Source organism: Coloeus monedula, assembly GCF_965178545.1.
Source record: "Coloeus monedula genome assembly, chromosome: 7".
NCBI classification, from domain to species: Eukaryota; Metazoa; Chordata; class Aves; order Passeriformes; family Corvidae; genus Coloeus; species Coloeus monedula.
The window spans coordinates 3,288,314-3,313,037 of NC_138787.1; the positions used below are offsets into that span (position 1 = coordinate 3,288,314).

General features: G+C 37.9%; 1 protein-coding gene across 1 annotated transcript in view; it reads right to left on the bottom strand.

Moving 5' to 3' along the window:
* The window catches only part of SPAG16 (sperm associated antigen 16), a gene marked incomplete at both ends in the record, with an annotated part of 363,061 nt that overhangs the window by 299,317 nt on the left and 39,020 nt on the right, over positions 1 to 24,724 (bottom strand). Inside the window, one exon of the mRNA XM_082285233.1 lies at positions 13,520 to 13,650. Coding sequence (XP_082141359.1) covers positions 13,520 to 13,650 — 131 coding nt within the window. The remainder of the gene's footprint in view (positions 1 to 13,519; positions 13,651 to 24,724) is intronic.

The window sequence follows — 24,724 nt, forward strand, 5'->3', positions numbered from 1 at the left end:
CATCTCAGTGGCCATCAATCTTCCTTCATTTACTGTTGTCTCATTTGTCCTTCCCCTGCCACTGTCTCTCTCCTGAGAGGTAACTGATCCATTTAAGCACTGTTCACAGCACAGAAAGAATTTTTTGGCCTCCCTGCCTCCCACAAACGTCAGCCAGGAACAATGCAGTTACTACTGTGGAGTATCTAAAGGATGCTACATAATTCCCATCTCTGGAAGTGTCCAAGGCCAGGCTGGACAGGGCTTGGAGCAACCTGGGATAGTGGAAGGTTCCCTGTCCATGGCAGGGGTTGGAACAAGATGAGCTTTAAGGTCCCTTCCAACCCAAACCATTCTGTGATTCTATGATATGAATCTAGCTTGAAAAACTACACAAACTACACTAGAAAAATTTCTGATCATGTAAAACAAGTAGTGCTGCTCATTTCTGCCTGATGGTACTTTTGCTTTTGAAAGTAGTGACATAAATATGCACATATTTTACTAAGACATTTGTATAAGAAGACTGTGTTAAAATAGCAGTGCTTGGAGAAGCACTATAGCATTTGGCAGCATCAATTCCCGTAAAGGTTTACTGAACATCTTACAGTTGTCTCAGAAGTTGATTTACAGTTGGTTAACAGAATTATGAGGCTTGATTTCCCAGTACTTTCAATCCATAACTCAAACATAAGAAAAACCAAACAAATACCAAACAGAAGCATAGGGACTTCATTGATTCTAAGTTTAAAAACTCAAACATATTTCAATTCAAAGAAGCTCAAAAAGAAACTGCAACTACTCTACAAAAGAGATCAATAAATAAATCTGAATGGGTTCATTTGCTGGGGCTACACGAGGGATACCACACACCATTTAATAGCAATTTCATTATATCAAAATCCAGCATTGCCACAATGAGCAGGAAAACAAGAGAAGCAACACACTGACCCTAACCCGCATTACCCAAACACCAAGAACAAAAGACAAAATTTTAACTGGTAGCAAAAAACCAACTGAGAACCAGAAGAGGGTGTTAAAAAACAATCGGCATTCATACACCCACAAAATAATTTAGAATTATGGAATCATTAAGGTTGGAAAAGACCTCTAAGATCAAGTCCAGCATCAACCCAGCACTGTCAAGGCCACCACTACACCATGTCTCCAAGTACCACATCCACACATCTTTTAAAGGGAGATAGTGATGGTGTGGGATGGTGACTCCACCAGTTCTCTGTCCAGTGCATGACAACGTTTCAATAAAGGAAGTTCCCCTCACAGCAAAGCACAGGTTCGCCCTTTTGAATACAAGAAATTAGTGGAAAATATTCAAAATAACCTCTATTTCTGAATGAATTTTAAAATCAGAATATTAAAAAAAAGCAAGATAAAAAACACTGTCTGCAGCTATATGGACAACTATAAACTATAAATTTTAATAAAACAAACTGGTTTTGTTCTGGACACCCTGTGCCTAAAACATGCCATTTCACACACAGATGGTTTTATTTTCAAGGAAAAAAACAAACCCAAACAAATATCAACAGAAGCTCAGTCTGGAAATAGCACTGATAAATGTAGAAACAGTTTCCAACGTTGCAGTCCATTAACTTCCATGACTCTGAGCTCTCACAAGGAAACAAGGATGATCACAACCTTAGACAGACGTTCACCTGGGTAACGTTTTTATTTCAAATGCCAACAGTTACATCCCAGAGCTTGGAAATTGCAATCTCCATCAGTTTTGTTCTGATTATAAGTTAGAGTTATAAATCTAATTGTTTTGAAACAAGGAAAGAAAGAGATCCAAGAAAATCTGACAAGTATTATTCTACCATTTAGTATCAATTAGCGTAAAATCAAAATTAAGACGTTCTTTTGTCTGGCTTGACAGAAGCAGCTTGTAATTCACTCACCTCATCTGTTCTAAACTGATAATAGAAAAATCTTAACATGAATTTAATGATTTAGTTTAAGACTGAACTGAAAACTCCACAGATTTTCAAATTTTAGCAACATCTACAATTGGGATGAAGTTCTCAGAAATGCTGAGCATCCCCAAGGAAATGTAGTCATTTTGTCTGAGTCTCTACAGGAGAACTGGTCTCTTCTGCAATATGGATGTTTGTTTATACACCTGCAGAGCAGCTGCTGAAAGCTGGATCTCAATTGGAATTTGAGCACTTACGTGATATAGAAAGCTTGTCCCTGAAGTCAAGCACAGCCCCTGAAAATTTGTGCATTAGTGAAAATATTCAAGTAACATTATTACTGCCATACATCTGCTCCCTTTCATAGCTCCCAAATCCCTAGTTAGGTGCGAGAAATGAGACAACTCTTAAAAAGATTAATTTATTGAAAACAGAAAAATTGAAAAATTACAGAACTCAGAAAAATATAAAAATTTGGGATCCTATGGCTCAGTAGATGGTATGCCCCAGGAGCACAGGGATATGAGATCTTCTGGCTGAGACAGCACTAGACCTCAGGTAGAGAAAAAGAACTTGCAGTGCTGGGCTGACTTTTAAAAAAATTACTAAAAGCCCCTTAAAAGGGGTAAGGCTTTGAATGCCCAGCACCCATGTCTCCCACAGCTAGTCTGGAGAGAGCAAGAGGGGAAGAGAGAAGAGAGCCCGCCTCTCGGCTTCGTCCTTTTTATAGTTTTTGCTCCGCCCCCAATCCGCCCCCAGTCCGCCCACAGCCCGCCCCTTCGGTCCAAGGCGATTGGTGCTTTCCCTTTGATGGATCATCTCCGTCCACCAATGGCTCATCGTTGTCAAGGGGGGTGGTATCAGTTAAAGATAAGGGAATACAATGCCTTCATTAAAATTTAGGTATTCAGGTTGCCACGGAACTTGCCTGCAGACTAATGGCTCTGTAGCTAAAAATAGCTGCTGGCTATTAAGACTGGGTGGGGGTTTTGGCCTTGGAATCAAAATGCAAGTGAAACACCTACAAAAAGTATTAAAATACATCCAACACACCTCAAAACACTTGTAAAAGTATACAGTAAACACAAGTTTGAAAAGGGCAAGTTTGTGATTTTTTACTGGGAAAATTTTAACTGGGAAGGGTGCAACTCTATTAATAAACTACTTTAAACAAATGAAAACACTGATAACGGAACTGGATTTTTGTACCTGGGCTGATGGGTTAATTGTAACATTCAATTTAAAAATAATTAACTCAAAATTAATTAATTAAAGCACTTAATATGCAAAGACCAAGCACAAATAGGGATTTCATGTATGACATAGGGATCCCTTACTCCTTAGCTGATCTGCACAGAACTTAGTGCAGGCAGAAAACCACAAACCAACATGATCTAATTATGGTGCTCACATGGTTTTACACCAGTCCTAATTAATTATAACAGCAGCAGTTAAAGTCTATCCAGTAAATAAACCCATAACCATAGCTCACCACTGCTGTGCATCTTCCAGCAGTTCCTAAGGACTTGCTCCAGAGCACAAGGACACACCCTCCTGGCATCCAGGAGGAACAGAACAAAAGCACCACTACAGACATTGCACAGCCTCTGGGTTTTATGGCATCTCCATCAAAACCAAGGGTTAAAACTCTGTCACTGAATTCCTGGTACTGGTATGCCATTCCAAGCTCTGTTAACTATAGCAAGAAATAGGTATCCTGGCCTAAAACACTGCTAGAAAAATGAGTATCAGGTACAGAAGTGAAGCTACTGGAAAGTTTTTTTTTTAAATAAAGGCAGACATTAGCAAAGCACTCCAAATATACAGGATTTTCTATTGCTTGATTTCTTGACCAATTCTATTTGGACTTTTTTTTGTGCTGGAAATTCTCCAGGGAGATAGTTCTGAAAGATTAAGAACTGAAATCACAAGTAGAGGAACATGGAGGGAATTGTGCTAGGAACAGGCCAAAAACCTCTAAAATTCAGCTTCAGCATTTCAAGGGAAACCCACAGGAATTCACTCTCTTCCCATGGGACTTGAACATGCTTTTCAACATTTTTAAAACTTCACCTTTCAAAATGAGTTCAAGTTTTACTTTTTCTGTCAATCCTGTCATTTGCATAGCTCCAACTGTGTCACTACTGACGTTTTCAGAATTTACCATGAAGAAAATACCGAAATCAGAATGGAATAAACTGGAAATCATCACTAGAAGGGTCGGTATCATTCTTGTGGTTTTCACAGGTATTTCTCCTTATTGCTCTTTTGTACTTAGGAAGTTTTATTCAACAATGCAGCAAGTCTGTCCACAATCTAATAATTCCTTTCCTTCTGGCCAGCTGTGCAGTTACTCACTCAAACAAGAGCAAATACACCTACTTTCTTCTTTAAATTTCTTACATTTGTCTTGCTTTCTTTCAGAGACACTGCAGCTACTATAGTTCAAGTACTACGCTCACTTTAATAATTTAAAATCTCACTTAAAAATATTTATATAGCAGAAAATCAACAAAGGATTTCTTTTTAAACTGCAGCTATTAACATCCTGGAAGATAAAGCACTGATATGAGATTTCCCAAACCACAGGGATTAGGAAATAGAGCCACACAAATGGAAACTGCCACCTTTATGAACCTCTGTGTTAGTGTTGTATCTCTAAATCACTGCAATCATAAATACCCGAAACCTTCAGTGATTTTACATCTGGGTTATGGAACTGGTCTACAAACGAGTGGCAGGTGAGTTCAGTTTCCATTACCCCAAACAATAAAGAATCATTAGTACAGCAGGTTTGTAATACATGCACAACTTATCATAGGCCAGACTGAGAATAAGGGAAGATCACAAGCATTAATAAGTCAATTTACAATTTCTACAAGATAGTATCAATCAAAGAATGAAAAGTGCCTTATGGTATTAATTGCAATGTATTAAATGCTTTGGCAAATAAAATTTCTCATTAAAACACAGCAAGAGCAACCTTACATGTTCCTTCAAATGATTTCTGGACATTATGCATTATTCTTGTATTTATGTAAGTTACTTTTATTTAGAATATATTTTTAATTTGGCCTTATATTTTTATTAGGTTCCTCTTCCTTTTTCTCTACCACAACATATTATGCCCTGAACACTCTCTGGTTCTCAGAAAAACCACAACGCTCCTCACCCTCCCAGAAAACAAACTACTTATCTATGGGCTAATTGTATACATACCTTGCTTACAAACTCTATTTTGTAAAAAATTTACTTTTCCCAAAGATATGTATTTCTTTATGTGTAAAAATTCATTGCTAAATACCAAAAAATGTAAAAACTGGTGTATGAAATCAAAACTATCCTAAAGAAAGTACTTGTTTCTTGAGAAATAGTAGTTCTGAATGTGTGTTAAATATATAATAAAAATGTAAATGGCTTTTCAATTTACAAGAAAAATTCAGTATTGCAATTCAATGAGGATCTTTTTGTGGATAATTATTTAGAATTGTATCAAAGTGAAAGAAGTGTCATGACATACCTTCTAGAAATCCTGAAGTTTAGCCTTTTTCCTTTCTAAAAAATAAAACATTTACAAAAACTCCCATGATATTAATTCCCTCATGAAAATTAGTATCTTTTTAAAGCTCACAAATATACTTCATTTCAAGAAAATCTCAACATCTTGTTGACACTTCATGAGATATATTTAAAAGCTAACTTACTTTCAAACTGTCTTTAGTTAGTATATCAGCCCATGTGACAAGTGTCAAAACCATTTCTTTTATTTTTGCTAAAATACTTCTGTTCGATATAGAATTACAGAATTATAGAACATCCTGAGTTGGACGAGACCCACCAGGATCTTCCATCCCAGCTCCTGGCCCTGCCCAGGACACCCCAACAATCCCACCCTGTGCCTGAGAGCGTTGCTCACGTCAATTAAATACTGAGGTTTCACTGCATTTGGAGCCCAGAATAGTCAGATCACCACAGGGTGATTGCTTTCAGTTAAACACTTATCAGAAAATTACTAACCCAATCTCTTCAACCCTTTTCTGTCTACAGACTATTGGGAATAACAAGAAAAAGCCAAGCAATTTAGCAGAGCTGACAGCATCCAGGCATCTCACCTTTTGCTCTATGGAGAATACACAAAAGCCTCAATAAAGTTACAACCATGTCTTTTTACAATTATTTTTTTTGCAAACAAGTACTTCTTCTGCAAAATCTGCTCAATAACTATGAAGATAGCTAGTAAAAAGAAAATATATTGTATGCCTTCCCTCTGTTGACCCTGCCTAAAAATTGTCCTTTTTTTCCGGTAAAGATGCTTGTTCACTAATAAAATTACAGAGATACCCAGCTCTTTTCATGTGTGCACCATAAAAACACAACATGCCCTGACATTATCCCTCAGATTAATGCTGCTAGGGGTTCAAAGTGCCTGCTCCAGCCACAGCCAAGGCCTTCCCTCAGGAGCCATTGCTCGTGGCCAGAGCTGCACACAGAGCTAATGAGAAACAGAAAGGCTTCTAAAGTCTCTGACACCCCAAAGCTTTAGAGGTGAACAGGATTTACCAGGGAAACAGCCTGGGGGGGAAGAGGGAAAGGTGGAGCCAAGGGAACCATTCACTTCCCTTCTTACTGCTCTGTTAGACAGAAAAAGCTCCAAAGGAGGGTGAGAGGGTCGGAGCCAGGAGCTCTGCATTCCTACTGCCACAGCAGAAAGGCCTCTCAGAGCTTAGCCAAGTGTGATCCACACAGCTCTCACTGATTATTCACGGCAAGCTCACTTTTCCTCTCTATTAAACTGCATTACAGGGAGCTAAACTACATCTGACATTTTCCTCTTGAGTGCTCCCTCCACATAAACTGTGCCCAAGCTGAGCCTGTACAGTAAGTCCATGGAACAATCTCTCCATTACAACATGGGCCTTAATGCAGACACAAGTTAAGAACTTGACTGGTATAGAAAACAGTGATACTCTTGACATCGAGGGTCAAAGCACTGAACTGTGACTCAGAAGACATGAATTTAATTTCTGGATCTTCCACTCAGGCAATCTTGTAGGAATGATTTCACAATGATGTCTCACAGGACTGCTGGGGACATAAGGACATGCACGAGGCTGGCAGGGCACACACACAGTGTATTCTTCCCAACCTCTGCAAGTGATGTGGAGTGTACCCACACTTGCAGGCTTTAGGGTTATTTGTCACTTGTTCTTTGCAGAAGGGTAAGAACTTCATGAGCAGTTTAAACATACATTCATACTACTCATAAAGGCCAGTCATGGGGGGAAAAAAGGCATTAATGCAAGAATTTTTCAAAGGAAAGTACTTGAATTTTCTATATTGCAAAGAGAGATATAAAAATTTTATTAACAACATTAATTTGATGCTAAAATACTTGACAGGTTTACCTGGGAAAGTTAAGTGTTTAAAACATCACAAAAACCCCTTACTGCAAGTGTACAGACTGATCTGCCAGAGTGACCCAGGCTGAGCTGCTGGGCTTTTTCCCTTGTGTCATGGAAAATGCACCAAGTGACTTGTTAATTTTGCATTTAACCATCTCTAACATTAGTTTCTTCAAATATATTCAAAGGCTGATCAAATGGAGGGATGAAAATAAAACATGAGAATTAGGAATTTCTTGTCATATATACAAGGAGACAAAGATTAACCCAAGCTTCCACTCATATTGCTTTTATTTTTGAAAAGCCACAGAACTTGAATATTTCAAAAGAGGCCAAATTGAGTATTTGAATATTTCACCACACATAAAAATCTAATCCTGCAACTCACTGTCTACACTTCTTCAGCAGATGTGAAAATTAATAGCACATCTATACTTGTGCTATTAATTTATACACACTAATTTATGGGCACCTTTCAGCATCCTCTCTTCAATATTTGTGCACACTGACGGATGAGATCTGCCCCGAGCTTTCTCTTCTCCTGGCTGAGAAGCCCCAGCTCTCTCTGACTCTCCTCATACAAGAGATGCCTGTATGTCATGTTCCTTTAAAAGCAGGTATAATTTCTGTAGGAAAATTAAGCAGCAGCTCATGTTGCTAATGCAAATCTCCAATTCACTCTGGCTACTCATGCAAGAAATCAGCACATGATGGCACAATTAAAAAGTTTTACTGTTAATGGGAAAATGTAATTTCATTTAAAAAAATCTTTTCTAATGCCCTAGGAGGCAAGAAGAGGATTTAAATAATTAGTAAGGATTTTTTCACCTCAGTAAATTCTTCAAAAGGAAATCTCCTCATGAACTTTGGACTTTGAATCCTCTTTCCTGCCTTGTGTTACACAAGGACACAAAGATGAATATGACTGATCACCTCTTGGTAGACAGACCCTATTTTGCTTGGCATTGTTCAGACACAGAATCAAATGACATTACTTCACCAGCTCTAAGGCAACAGAGAGATGGAAACATATGGGCAGAACACAGGAAAAAGGGAGAGAACATTTGTCAGTCTGACAGGCAGCAGTCTCAGCAAACCATCAGGGTGACTGTTGTCAGAACTCTACAGGCATCACAGAGAAGAATATCGAGGGTAGTGACAAGACAGACCATGACAAAGCTGCTCTGAGATGTTAATGCAGAGCTCTTGGCAAATAGGAGCAGCAACAAAAAGAACTATCAAGATGTTTGCTTGAAAGTCATCTGTGCTACTTTTGCTACTTCGTTTACACACAACACAATTTCAGTGTCCTGCTCTTCCCACAAGTAACTCTAAGAAAGCCAGAGTTTGGGAATGAAAAAGGAACCCAGGAGTTATGTCTAGAAAGGACCAAAACAAAGTACAGAGCAGGTGTGAAATCTGACTGAGAGAACAAAACACCTTGTTCTTCCCACACTGCCAACTTCCCTGTGCCCTGCTGGGGTTCCTTCCCCCTGCCATGTGGTCCTGGCAGAGGGGCCCCGGGGCAGAGACAGGACATATGGGGTTTCCCTACTCCCTGGTCAACCTCGTTCCCCCTTGGCTGTTTTGTGTTCCCCTGCCCAGGAAGGACCCTCTGGTCCCGTGATTGTTCAGTTCCTGGCCAAGTGGAAAAACAAACATCTCTGAAAATATCTACCAAGAATCAGTCCATATAATCTTTTCCAAGGGCCTCGTTGTCTGATACATGCGTTGCAAGAATCCCCACTACAACAGTGCCCCACCACCTTACCAAGTACATGGAAAACCTGGAACTCTGAAAGACAGTGCACACCAATACCACCCATTTTACAGCAAACTTCAGGCTATAATCTATTTCAAAAGAATTTCCTCATGTCAACACTCAAAGGATTCTCTTCCCTTCAAAGCTGGCTCCTCTGTGTGTTGTGGGTGTGCATCTGTGTGCACATATGTGCCCAAGTGTTAAGGAGAAAAAGTGGTAAATGTGAACTAAAGAGGGAGAGTCCAGGGTTCTGCAGTACTTTCTTACCTCCACCTCTTGGCACAAGGCTCTACAAAGATTGTACCTTTAATTGCAATTACACGATTTTATGCTGCAAGTCAATTTGCATGGTTCCCAAGGAGATAAGTTTTCAAAATCTTCTCTGGAATCCACTGATAAAAAATTGGGGAAACTAGTATAGTAAGATAGAATGATGAATTAAACCATATTGAAAAGTTATCTTTTACTTGGCCAACCAGGAAAAGCAAGATAATCACTAAACATTTTGTATTTGCTTTTCTTTACTATTATCTCCACCTTCCGATTTTTATTGTGCTTAGGCAGAGCATCAGCAATTTTCTACCTTTTTCTTTTACAAACTATCAAATAAGGATAAAGGATTTGAGAACATCAGGTTACATGTAAACAAGAACAATATACATTTCCTATTTATGCAAGTACACTTAGGAGGTAAAAGATCCATTTAAAACATAGAATCATAGAATCTCTAAGATTGGAAAAGACCTCGAAAGATCAGCAAGTCCAACCCAGCTCCACTGTGGTTCATCACTACTCCATGTCCCCAAGTGCTACATCTACACTCCTTTTGAACACTTCCAGGGACACTCCCAGTGATACTACCACTGCCCTGGGCAACCTGTGCCAGTACCTGACCACCCTGTCAGTGAAGAAATTTTTCCTAATACCTAATGCAAATGTCTCCTGGCACCTATATTAGGCCATATATTTACAAACTCTATGGCACTTCTGATTGTGAGTAATTGCATCAACGCAGAGACTGCCAGTGATAAACAGGAAATAAGATTCAAATGGAGGAGGTGTAACCTCCATTTGTGGAGGGGGTGGGAGGCAGGAAAGAAGGCAGGCAGGAAAGAAGGCAGGCAGGAAAGACCATGACATCTTAAAAAATTACCAAAAAAGGCAAGATGATTACTGCTTATTTTTTCAGTTTCATCCTGGGTAATCATTTCTCCACAATAATATCTGGCATTTTCCTGGTTTCCAACGCTGTGCTAAACATTCAAAATGCACTGAACACTGTTTGTGTGTGCATCTTTCTCCTCCCAAATGAAGACAAGATAAACCACAACCAATGTAGCACTGAATGTGGTGACTGCAGAGGTACTTTCCGTGGGAAACCATACAAAAGGTTACAGCAAAGATGCAGAAAGCAAGTGAGGGGAAAGTGGCCAAGTAAGATTAGGAAGATCCTTTAGCCACTGCAGATCTTATTACTGTGCTTCTGGTAGGCACAGTAAGATTCACCAGGATATTTAAAAGGACACTGGAGCAATGTGAATTTAATGCAGAAAAAGGAATGCCCATGTGATGATTTGAAAAGTGGGAATCATTCTGCTTAGCAGCAAATAAACATGGTTTCCCAAGGGTTTTTCCTCCCCCTCCACTAACATGCATGTCAATGAATACTGATGAAGGTCTGAAGAACTAATCTATGTGAGCTTGTGTAAACTGTCAATTTGGATTTGCAGGTGCTCCAGTTTCTAAGGAAATGTTAAAGAACCCAGTAATACCCATACACAAACCAGATTCTGTTCTGTCCTTTTGATATACTCGTTCTGGTGAGAAAAATCTGGTCTCATAAGTCAACAGAATGTTTTCCATCTATCCTATGAACTACAAGAAAAAATTAATTTTCATCTAGTGCATATGGATTTTCCCTTGTGTCTGTAAACTCAGACAGACAATTATAGTTACTCGAAATACATTTAGTGAAAGTTCAGAATTTCTTTAGCTGGGCTATTTTTACTTAATTCCCTACACAGATAATTTAATCTAAGTCATTCTTCTCTGAAAAATCTTGATTAATGCATTTAATAACCTCTTGGAAAACCAGATTCAGAACTGAATAGCTGCTGTGTCAAACTAAAAACCCAGGCTCTGTGTGCATTACCTGTGTGCCTTGAGACTGGATCCTATAGTATCTAATAAGGTATGAGCTCCATTTGCAGCTCTTCCCCCCAAAAATTTGCAACTTCTCTTTTCTCTGAGTTCTCAGTCACCTGCAGCCACCACAGTCCTAAAAGTGACCTTTTCTTCAACAGAAATCTGTTCTCTTGAAACACATGGGAGCCTGAGGACTTCCTGAGTCTGTTGTTCCTCTGTCAAACTTGCTTGAAATTGAGTAGGGTGTTAAAAAAAATACTTGTAGGAAACACTGTCAAAAAAAGGCAAAGCAGGCTACCACAGAGCCTTTAGCATTAACAAGAAAAACAAGACAGACTCTCTTTTCCATCACTTAAAAAGGCTGATTTGAAGTAGCAGTCTTCAGATAGGAAAAAAAATTTTGTTAATGAAATATTATTTTGTGTATTATTTTAAGTGGGTTTTTTTCAGACACAGAAAGATGTGTAGAAACTGCCCCCACCATGTACACAGAGGCTTTTTTAAGCAGATGAAAAGTTCAGTTGGTTTGTTTACATTGTTTCAACCACACCTTAAAATTCTTTTGTTCTTTACTTGCTTTTATATAACCACATTTTTAAAAGAAGCATTTCAGTTAATTTCAGAGCATTATCCCAGACTCTCATTTTCTTTAAAGGAACATCTTTACATGAAAGTCAATGTCATATTTTCAGTATATAAAATTAAATACACATCCTCTCTGCCAGCTTTCTTTCAGTGTAGTTGCTGTTTCTTCAAGCAAGTTCTGAAGTGTTTCCAAATAAGTTTAAAGACATCCAATTTATTTTCATTTTAGAAAATTGCTTGCTGAAGTGGCACTGTGTCCTTAAGGTGTGATATCCAGCTATCACTTGCAAAAAATACTTAGAATTTCCCAGCACATTAAGTATCTCTGCTAGCAATAACTAGAAGCACTGGATACAAGGATCTACAGAAATGATATAAAACTGTAATTCAAGAAAGATAAAGAAAACAAGGAATGGTTTTACATGACCATATTTACCTGTTGTTGTTCAGCTACAAAATAATGGAAAAACTTTGTTAGAGATGTCCTTTCCTGACTAGATCAGAGCTTCTAATACTTTCAATTACATACTAAATAGTTTAAGATTCACAAGTAGTTTGTAACAACATTCAGAAGTACTTTGCATCCCAAACTTGGCTTTCTCTACAGATAGAGGCAGACTTAACAAGGCAAACAATAACAAGGGAATGATGACTTGAGCCTTGCCTTCTGCAGCCTGTGATACAGGAACAGCACGTGCTGCTACAGCCTGGAAGGGTCACAGTTGGATGTTTATTCCACCTGATTCACCGAAAATCTTCCCCAGTGTGGAATTGTATTCCTTCTCCAGACTGGTTTTCTTTCTGGTTTGTATTTTTTTAAACACACACTATTCATGAACCTGGTGTCCTTCAGAGAAGCCAAAGAACCCACTAATATTTGGGTGGATTTGCTACTGCCTCCTCCGAGTAGCAGCACAGAGACACCAGTTGTAAGCTCTCTTTCATATTTAGACCAATATGATGATACAATTCAGGAAGAAGTTATGCAAAACCAGACAAAAAACCAAAATTGAGCATCTGGGAGACTAAGCAGAATCCTGTTCAGGAAGGCCAAAGCTCACAGCACTATGGTGGTTCTTTACTGCAAAATATGGGCAGTGACCAAAAAGCAAGCGTCTGCAACCTTCAAACTACAGTTATTAAATGTGTAAAGATTTTTTTTTAATTTATTTAAAAATATACTTAAAGCTAGTCAATGTGTCAGAATTGTCAGAACTTTGCTATGAATTTACTTTTTTAAAAAAATATTTTTAGGTTCGTTCTTACTCAGCTGCAGCTAGCAAGCCCTGAAATGTCATTGCTTACAAGCCAATCTAAATTTAAACTCTTCTGATTTTTGACCCAGGGGAATAAACTGCAATCAAATACAAATTGCAAAAATATTCAGCACTATAATTCAGTTTCCTGGAACCTGAGTTTACACTCATCTCTGGTTTCTGTTTTTGTATCTATTAACCAAATCCCATCCTTCCCACATAAAAGATGAATCTCAATCTGTAAACAGTTCTGCCCAGGGCTTTCACTGTATTTATGCTCCCACTGCATGTCATGATCAGTTTTTCCACTTTCACATCCTTCAGAAAGGAAGTCCCCCTGACTGCTGCCAGCAATTTTTCAGATATTTACTTACAACAAATGCTTCTTAATGACCTGCTGAAAAATAAAACTCCACACATACATACTAAAATTAATGTACTGTTCATGGTTCCTACCAGCTCACTGCAAAATCGTGCACCTTCACAATGCTGCTCAGTTGATACTGTCCAGATTTCAGGGGTTGAGTGTGTTCCTTAGCATGCTCAAAGTCTGGGGTCCCTTCAGGATCAACAGGAAACTCTGAATCCTGCAGAAAACCAAAATCATTAATTCTCAGAAACGCTGCATAACTTCACGCAATGTATCTCTTATATTATTATTTTGAAAAAACAAATTTATCTTATTTTTCCACTCTGTTTTTTCTCCTCTATTGAATTTTAATATTTTTTTTTAATTGCTGCTGTCCTGATTTTATTAATTTTGCATACATATTGTTAAAGTTGACTGCAGGCAGAACAATTGAACATTAATAATTAGTTCTTTTCAAATTATATTCCTACTATTTAACATAACTGACCTGACACAAAACACAGGACTAGAACTGGGGAGGAAGGTTTGTATCAACCCCCTCTGCAAGACTACTGGCATGGGTTATTTTCCATTTTTCCATGGCCTATTTGTTTTCTATTCCTATTTTCCATGGGAGGTTAGCTCCATGAGTTGCATCTGGAGGCAGAGCTGCTGTATTCTTCAAAACACCTTTCTTGTAAGTATAATGCCAATAAAAAGTCAAAATATGTGTAGCTAATCTTGCAGCCCAATTTTTCATTGGTGTGGTCCAAGATATTTCCTAAGATTAATCAGCAGATTAGGAGATTTATTACTAAATCTAATTAACCAAGCTAAATAGCTTTATTAAACATAGACTGTCATTATAGAATGTAAGGATGGTAACTGTGCACAATATATTTTAAGGACTGCACCAGTCATTACAGAACCACTTCCCAAGACACCACAGTTGGCTGAAGACCCACCTGATGGTTTTTGTTTGCAACATTTTAGGACATCCTGCTGTGAGAAGCTTTAAAGGAGACTGAAACCGTAGTACTCTTTAAAATGCCCATCAAACACGAAGATTAAGAAGGGAATAAAATCACTGTATTTTAATCTGAAAATGCACACACCCAGCAGGGATAACCACTAAGTCTTTCTAGTATTTGTTTGCACTAAACTTGATAGCAGCCATCCTGTTTCCTGATAATTTGTAGGAATGTGCATACAGCAAAGTTCACAACTACAAAGTGGCAAAAGAATATCTGTTTGTCTTCCATTTCAGAAGCTCTACACACTGCATTGTCCTACAAGGGTGCTAGTAACCCAAGCCAAAATTATGAAGATCATTCAGCTAATGACTTAATGATCAGTGTGAGCACATCTATTCCAGACCCAAGACCTGGAAGATATTTTTAGTGGACTGTGGCTTCAATCACAGGCACAGCCTAAAAAAACCACTCAAAAATCCATGGAACAGCAGGGACTTTCAATATTCACTAATATCAGACAACAGTCTTTCCTCTCTGACTGGGAAGGAAGACAGAATCTGAAAATCATGGAGAGCAAATGATCAAAATCATCCTTTGCTTAACACAGATACTAGCAAAATCTGGAACATTCAGAATTAGGAAATAAGTATGTCAAGTACAAATACATAAAGAATAAAGATTAAAGTAATCTGGCATTGTTAATCCAGCTAGGAATGTGTTTGTGGCTAAAGTTCTGCATTTTTATACAACTGTATATCAAGTTCTGATTGTGTCTCAGCCATAATATTCTTGAAGGTCTCTGAAGCCAGTTTCAAGAAAAATCCATAGATTTTCCAAATTTAGGAACAATTAAGATAAGTCTGAAGTATTTATTATACACACACACTAAGAAGATGAGTAAAGATATTAACTAAAGGTAAATATAGTCCCAATATGTGTCAGTGCCTTTGTGCAACTCTTAGAAAGCTTTCTGTACTCCTTGTCTTACAAAATTCTACCTTTCAAGATTTACAAGTTTGAACAACTAGGATTATAACTTAACAAAGGCATAGAATCAGCATGCTTTTTGCAAATTGTTCTCATTCACTTCATGGAACACAACCAGTTAGTAAATGCTACCGGACCTACTCATTTCAGAGTGAAACAAGCCTAGGAAAGACAACACTCTCTGAACAGAAGTGACAGAAAGTCTTGCATTTTTCAGTAGGGAAAAATCCCCAGATACTACTTCAGGAGATAGTGCTGTAAATGATTGCTGTAACATTCAAAAAATAAAGTACAAAGAGAATAATATAAAAATATTAGTTTTTCTATAATTCCATTGTGAGGATCTGAAATATTTCTGAAACTGTAGCTTTTCCACCCTCTGCAGTGGTAATCCTGTGTTCAACTAGAGCAGGAGACTTGGCCTCAGTTGAGATAATTCATACCTATGGTTCCCACCAGCATGAACAGTGGTATCACTTGTCATGGCCAGATTAAATGCTGATTTCAGCAGCTCCCCAGCACACACCAGGTAGAAGTCACAGTGTGACTTTTTTCGCCAGATACTGATATTCCTCACTGGGGAATAAATGGGGTATTTTTTTCCTAAAAACTTGCTAGAACAGAAGTGTTCAATAACGCTTATATGAAGACATCTCCTCTCCCCTAACAAATTTAGGTAACCAAGCTTCATTATTTAATCCTTATTCTATTACTTCCAATTGCTAAATCCTAAGGGTAGAAGAGAATCCATTACACAAGCCGAGACCTTGCATAACTAGGCTTGTGAAACTTTTGCAAGCACTGACTGCAAAGTCTGAGGTTCTTTCAGCATTGGCAAGGGCCATGTGCAAGCCAAAATTCAGGGAAATATCCTGAGTGCTAAAGAGCCAAAGCAATATCCTGTGGTTTTGTTCACTCCTTTTCCTCCTATGTATGAGACATTTATTCTATGACAAAAATAAAAAACTACCAAGCTTCTCTCTCACATCCATATAAAAGAGGAAGCACTGCCCTTCCTGCCTGTGACATTAAATATCCTATTACTCTATCATAAGAGGCAAGGAACAGAACATTCAAAAGAGTGTCCTAGGAAGGATCTCTGTGAAGCAAAACCCTTCTGAATGCAAGTCCTCAGTCACTGACAGTGGTAAGTGGTACCTGGTCCCTGAGCAAACTGTCCCTTTGACAGTTCGCTCCCCCTGTTATCTAAAATTACAGCTGCAGCAATCAGACAGTCATAAGAAGTTGCCATGACTCTTGGGCCATTTACACACAGCATTTCCACAGCTGTCTAACATATCAGAAGACAGAAGGCTACAGAAGTCAGGATTGTGTGAAGTCATAAAGGCATTTCATGCCTTAAGACCTCACATGTTCATATACAAAAAATAAACCAGAAGAGAAGAGCTTGCCTTTCTTTTGTTTGGGATTTTTTTTTTTGGTTGGTTTTTTTCCCCTTTTAATTTAAGAGCCTGAACCATAAGAGGATTCAGTGATTTACCCCAGATCAAGCTGAATTTCTATAGGACAGCTTGTAAACTGAACTCCCATCCTCTCAGTCTCAAACCATTCCTCAATTTTCCCTTATAGGATAAAAAATCCTTGTCTTGATGCAAACTGTCAAGCAATTAAGAAAATTTACCCTTAAAGCTATTAGAAATACCAGGTTTCTGTCCTGTCCTGAATTTTTCCAGTAAGACTGCCTTTTCTATTCCAACAGCAGGGCTCTTCAGAGCAAGTCTACAGCTTTCTTTTTCCTCGAGAAAGACACAAGAGACTCATTTGTCAAAACATACAGAAGGCAATGAATAGATAAGTGGAACTGATCTAAATCATCTCACAGCTGAGAAAAATGTAGTAGAGTTTAATAGAAAACATCCAAATCAGTTTGTCTAAATCACAGCTTGGCCTTGTCTATATCATTATTACAGCTAGTGTTAAGTTTCTCCTTACTCAAGATGTTAAAAACTGAAGTCAATTGAAGCAGCAGCTTCACTCCATAACCATGAACAAGCTCAAACCTTGCTACTTTAATTCTGAAAGAAAAGAGTGCAATCTTCAGTGAGGCAAAGCCCATCAGACAACAAATTAGTGATTCAAAGTCTTCCAGTGAGGGAGGAGAAGGAGCAACCTTTTCTTTTTGCAAAAATTAATGACCATTATTCATCAGCAGCTCCAATCTGAAAGCTGTCAAGGTCATTCTACAACTGCAGTTCAGACATGCACAAGGAGCCCAGTCACAAGTGCTGGTGTATCCATACATCCAATTTAAAAAGCAAATACTAGACATTTATTCAGAAATGGGAAGTAATGAAAATTTAATTCCTCTTAGGGCACAGCTACTGTCTATGTCCAAGACTCAGCAAGACAGCCTAACTTGTATCACTAAATATTTTCAAGGAAATATTCTAGTCTCAATTCTCACCCAAGAATCAGCATTGTCTCTTTTTCTGTAGTTAGAAAGAGTACTGCACTAATCACTGATAGCTGCACTGACATACCACTGAAATTCTCTTTTTATTCAAAGTTACAGAGAATGTTAGTAATTGTTTGCTTATTCTTCCTGAAAAATCTGATACCCTTACATTATGGAGAACATGTTTTGTCTATTTTCATTTTAAACATGTTTCAATATATTAAAATTTCCATATTTTAGTTTTTAAATATCAAAGTAGTCCCACGGAAATCAGTGGGTGTACTCAGAAACTACTTATGAAATACATCGTTTTCACAACAGGGCTTGAGTTTTACACTCAGTTTTTGTCCCAACTTTCAAAACCACTTAAGGATTACTAAGAATCCATACATTCAAAAAGTGAAAATAAACAAGGCATTCCTAAAACACACACATATAAGTAAGAATGAAAATACTCTTGGCTGTAATTGCTGACAGTGAATGAATCTTGCTCCTCAGACTGCCAGAAATAAAGTGTAACAAATAAGCAAAAACACTTAAGCAGCAAACTGTAGTATGAGATTTTTCAAACCCCATTTTACTTTTTGTTGACTATACTTAAAATTATTTAACGTTTCAAAGTAAATTAAGAAAGAGTCAAATCTGTTCCTGTTTACCTCTTTCCTCAAGAAAATCCTGACAGTGTGTTCTCTGAGTACTCAGCTTTGAAGCACTAGAGGTAGGTGGCTTCAGAAGGAACCAAATGCTAAGCAAGAAAGTATTAAATTAATATTAAAAGTTTTGCTGCAAGAGTGACAGATAATTGACATCTAATATAGTAGCTGAGCATGATTTTACTTTGTTTTCGTATTTTCTGCAGTTGAAGGGACAGGGTATCCTTTTCTAGCAGAGTATGAAAGAAATGAAGGTATTTAGTGCACTCACTGGGCATAATGCATCAGTGAAACAGTCAGTAGGCACTGTTGCACAATTAATACTGAAACAACTCAATTTCAAAATGCTCCAGTGTCTATAGTAACCAAAATACAACACATTTGCACATTATTTTACTATGTTAATCATGACCACAATTATTCTATAAACATCTGAAATGTAAGGAAAGGAAGTTGAAAGCAATAGCAGGAGAGCGTAGTAAAACTTTTATTGCCTGCTCCATCTTGCTTGGCTTGCTAATAAAAATCCATAAAACTCAGCTACAAAGGTTGTGGCCACATAACTCCTCCTTATTCAGTTTATAACCCTGACAATTTTTCCTTTTTTTAATAAAATAAACATGAAGATAATATGTAATAGGTAGTAAAAGCCCGATTAATTAAAAAAGCAATGGTAAAACTGTTCTGTCTTCAAATTCAGGGCTAGTGTAGCTCCTCAGACAGTTTGTGAACTGGTGCTAACAGTAAATTTGCACTTGAAATTGCTCCTGACAATGTCACTTTTAAGGCTCTCCCACATCAAGTCAAGCCATTGCCTATGCAATAAAAAACTAGAAAGCTCTACTACTCAATATCTAACTGTGCCACAGACACTTAATCACTTTTGGGCAAGAGCTCTCATTAGCACTCAGGGATAAATACACTGCAATTATTTCCTACTATCAAAAGGATAAACTTAAAGCTGCTGCACTTCACTAGTTTTGTTTCTTTTACTGCAGCTGTTAAAACCAGATTTGATTAGCCAGATATGATTAATAATCAGAGAGGTTTGAAAAAGTAAGAGGAAGATAACAATTATAGAAGGATTCATCACTGAAATGCAACAGCTTTCTTTCAGTTTACAGCACTAGGGCTTGTTTGACTTTATCACCACTATTTCAGAAAGTAACAGTATAAAATGAAAAAACTTACTCTATGCCAAGCATACTGCCCAACACTACAGAAATAAAACTACTGCAGTGTTTTAGCTTCTGCTAAAACTTTTAACACTTCCTCGCAATTGCCCAAGTAAATCACATTTCTCAGTTTAAAGCAACACAGCTGTGACTGATGCTGTAAAGGATGAACATGACACTCCAGTGTGGGGACTAGAACATAATCTGTGCACTGGAGGCAGCTGCCCAGTGAGCTGCACGGCTGCCCAGAGGACTGAGGGCTTGGAGTCACAGGACAAGCCTGGAAGTGTCCAAGGCCAGGCTGGATGGGTCTTGGGGCAACCTGGGATAGTGGAAGGTGTCTCTGCCCATGGCAGGGGCTGGAATGAGATGAGTCCCTTCCAATCCAAACCATTCTGGGACTCTGTGACCAGAGAAACACAAAACAGCTCCTTGAGCCTTGCTCAAGACTGACCGTAGACCAAGGAGTAGGTTTAAGATGCTCTGCACCCACAGCGAGTGGAAGACAAAGCCTTAAGCTTTATAAATATGAATAGATAATTTCTCCAGAGAAGGAACAACCCTTGAAAAATCTCCCACTTTCCTTGAGGACCTGTTCTGTGTTCATAAGGATATCTACGCTGTGCAGAAATACCCCATACAGCCTTCTTCCAACACTTCTACCATCCCAGCTACATCATCACCATCAGTATTTTAACTCCTTCTTTTAATTACTCTTCTCTGTCACAGCAAATTGCACGACCAACAGTCTCTGCAGAGACAAGGTGAATGAAGAGTCACAGCAAATTATTCCAGAACACGAATGTACATTAATTCTGAGTGCTAAGTTCAGCTACAGTCTCAAGAAAGTGATATAATGATCATCCAACTTTTAATTTACTACTCCCTCACAGTGGGAATTAAGCTTAATATGTGCAATTGAAATTAATTTCTTAATTTAAAATTATTACAGCTCTAAGATACGAAGTCTATACTGGTACTGATATGCCCAGATTTTACATATCTACTTCTGGTTATGAATATAAGTTTATCACATGTGAAAGAATAAATTCAGTATTATTTTAGTGGTAGTAATTTCCAGTGTGTTGCCCTGATTCCTGTCATCATCTCATCACCACATCATAACAACAGCACATGTTCCTGTTTGTTTTTCAAAACAGTATAGTATGTCTCACAGATAATTAAACAGTATGTTCATACAACAGAGATGTACACACAGCTATGTATATAACTTAATCTTGCACAAACAACTGCAAACACTGTTACAAAACTCAGCTTGATCATTTCCCAAGGAGAAGTAAAAGAACACCTAGGAACATGGTGAAATAAATTATCATGATATGAGGCAGGCAATCGATTTTCATGGCTTTTTTCTAAGTCACAAATAACCAAATGCTATTCCCAAAGACGTTCCCTATCCCTTCCTTTAAAAGGTTTATGTTTGAAAAGCAACTACATTTATGATCAATGTTAAAATAAACAACAGTGCAATAAAATATAGAAACCTCTTCCAATTATAATTTTATTTTGTAGATTTAAATTTTGATTATGGTGCAATTAAACGTCAGCAATATTTTAAGCTACAGCAGCACATTCTGCATATGCCACACAATTCATCATGTTAGAGGCAATGCTGATTAAATGACAGACATCAAGCTACTTCAGTTTTCTGACATACCCCAAAATATGTTGTGATATTGTCTTTTTTTATATATATATTTTTAAAAATTTTCATAGTGATTAACATGAATTTCTCTACCACAGAAGTATCCTTCTGTAGAATCAACTAAAAAATCTAGATGCTTTCTTGATTTTCTCCAAGCAAACTTCAGTACAAGCAATACAAGACTATCCATTCACCTACAGATGTTCCAGAGGACAGCTCATCTGCATTCATTTTGATTTTACTCCTAAAATATGTACTATGAAAGACTGTGGGAGAACTCTTTTTTGTAATGATTTCTTTTGACATGATCTCACCTGCACTTCTAACAAGAAAAAACTGTCTGCTCCCAAAGGCTCTCCCTACCACTAGTAATATCCAAAACAGATACTAGAGGTGCAAGTAAGTTCTAAATTTTGCCATTCTTTCATTAACTTCCCAAATGTTAACAAACAAGTTTCATTTTTCCTCAAATTACTATTCTGCTTCTCAGGCACTGTCAGAAAGCTCAAAAACTGTGTGTACATTCTCAGTAGCCTGGATACACTTAATTTCTGCCAGGGCCAAAGCACCCGCTGTAATCATCTCAATAACTGTTATAAGGCACACAGGGTTTACAGAGGTCCATACATCACTACAATGAACTGGTAAACACATTCAGCAGCCATTAGTTATTGATTTATTTGCAATTATGCGTTACAGTTGCCATCCACGTTCCCCCCCTTGGCAGTTCATCATCCTGACTCCGTTTCAGGACAGCCAGTAACCATTATCCCAAGCTCCACATAATCAGAAATAATGAAAACAAAGCTGTAAGAGTACTCTGACATGCAGGTACAAAGCTCTCAGCTTGTCAATACTGCAGAGAAACTGATTCTTTATAATAAAGAGCTAATTAATTGATTACTGGACTTGTAAGCAATAAGTACTTTATCAAACAGGGATAGGGCTGGTGATCTATCACTGAATCACCATAAATATTTTCAGCACTGCAGGAAGTGGATACAGCAGAATATGAAAGAGATACTGCCCGGCTGACTTCACAAACATGCCAGCAGTGAAACTGAAACTGCTAAAAAGTGCCTTAAGGTGTGAGGAAGTCAGTCTGCTCTAGATTCAGCAAGGCAGATTATGAAACCAGACCCAAAATTTCTGTAATTGTTTCTGGACCACATAAAACCCAGGCCTCTCCACATCCTTGAATTACATTTCTACTTTAGCTAGACACAGCTTTAAAAAAATCCATTATTTAGAAATTGTCGGTTTTTTCAAGACTGAAGGATTGACTGTAACTGCCAGTGCATTTGTGAAATGCCTAACTACATTCTCTATTAAAAAGCAACTCTATTTCTAACCCAGAATGTCTTTAGATTCAATTTCCATCTACTAAATTCTATTCTGCTTCTATCTGCTAAGTAAACACTGCTATTAAGAGTACATTTTGTCCCCTTTGTCACAGGCAATGATGAAGAATGCCCTAATTAAGCCTGTTCCAGTCAAAGATTACCTTGCTCATTGTAGGGGGGTTGGACTAAATGGCCTTTAAAGGTCCCTTCAAAGCCAAACTATTCTATGATTCTCTGAACTTTAAAAGTAATAGTAAAAAAGTATATTTTTACTTTTATTTCGTTTACCAAGTGATCCAGACTTCCCCTCCTCATTTTCCTGGTCTCTTCATGGAATAAAACCTTACCAGTGTGTCACTTGATAAATTTATCAGTAACTCTAAATCAAACACAAATCAGATTTTTGAGATTCTTTTTTTCCTCCAAGTCACATATAAAAATGCTGAATAGTTTATTATATAAAAAAAAAAATTCTCTGAATAATTTGATTATTCTCCATTTAAGGCTTCATGTCAGACTTGAACATATTAGTAACATTATTTACATTGATTTTGTACAATTCTACAACTGTATCTTCCACAATCATAGGATAATTTGCATTAATATTAGTACTAATTATATATAGTTTTCAGTTCTATTATTCTGTTTCTCCATTTCTTGAGTCACGTTTTACTTTTAAATATAGTCTTGAAAGTAACCACAGATTCCTGGCACAATCACTCTGAGACAATTTCTTACAACAGGAGACGAAAAAACAGAGTAAGTTCATCACCACCTGACTCCCAAGTTACAAAACTGAAACAGTGAGCTTTCAAGTGGGATAGCAGAAACTACAAGATTTTATTCAATTCTTGAAACCTAGTCCATGTACTCTCAATAGAACAGCAATTTGTTCATGTGGGTTAGGACATATGGCATGGGGACCTAAAATGAGTTTTATTCTGGAAAAACAGCATTTTTTTACCCAATTGATCTGTTCTTTTTCTGTATTCAAAATCATATATCCTTACTAGGAACATAAGTAGTGGGTTTATTGCTTTTTTATTACCATTAGCCCCTCAAACCCACACAATTCTCAGATGGGGCTATTTTGTCTTTTTTTTTGGTCTCTCTCCAAACCTGTTCATACACAGCAGTTCCCTGCTCCATCCTCTCTGGCCAAGTCAGAGGGAAATTCTGAAACCAATTCTCCCCAACCGTCCATCCATGGACGGATTCAAGACAACTTGCAATTTCATTCTAAATTTAGGCACTCAGCCACTGCCATAACAGCTACAAAGCTTTTGTTGGAGATGTCAAATTTCCCTCACCAGTAGCTACAGCACAGGATGAGTGTGAAGAACATGATTTATTAATTTTTAAGACTGCTATGTATCGATATTTCTATGTGGACTCACAGAGCGATGGGACAGTCAGGACTGAGACCCAAGTGGGTAAAACCCCACAGCATTCACTGACCACAGTTTTGAGCCTGATGCTTGAAGAGACACCACCAGAAGTCTACAACAGAAAGGGACATAGCCCAACAACACCCAAAAAAATTGACCATTTGTCTGATCACAGGCTGCACCCACCCGCTCTAATTCATTACTAGAGCCATTACTAGAGATAACTCTGGATATAAATTGTTTTAGGAAAACTAAAGACTATCTGGAGGTAAGAGGAATGAGATGCTAGTGGGAAGAAGCAGCCTTAGAAGCAAACACTCCAAGGAATTCTGCAGCAGGCCACACAGGGCCTAGCAGCACACAAAATCAGTTGAAAGAAAAATCAAACAAGTAAATGGTGAGAACAGGGCGTGTCTCCCACCTTTTTAGGAAAGCACCCTTTCAATTTAACTATCCTTATATCTTAAATTATTACTTTTGTTTCCTCCATCTACTCCTCTAGCAAAGGCTTTTTCTTTAGCCTTCCCAATTCTTGAGAACCTACAGAGGCTCAAATCCTCCCTTGATCCCTCATTCCCTGCCCATACAATTATGGCTAAGTGCCCTTTGAATGTGCCTGAGCAGGGAGGACTCTCCCTTATCCACTGCAATAACACACACAGAAATGTAATTAATTCTAAATCTGAATTTCACTCCAACTTGTACTGCAT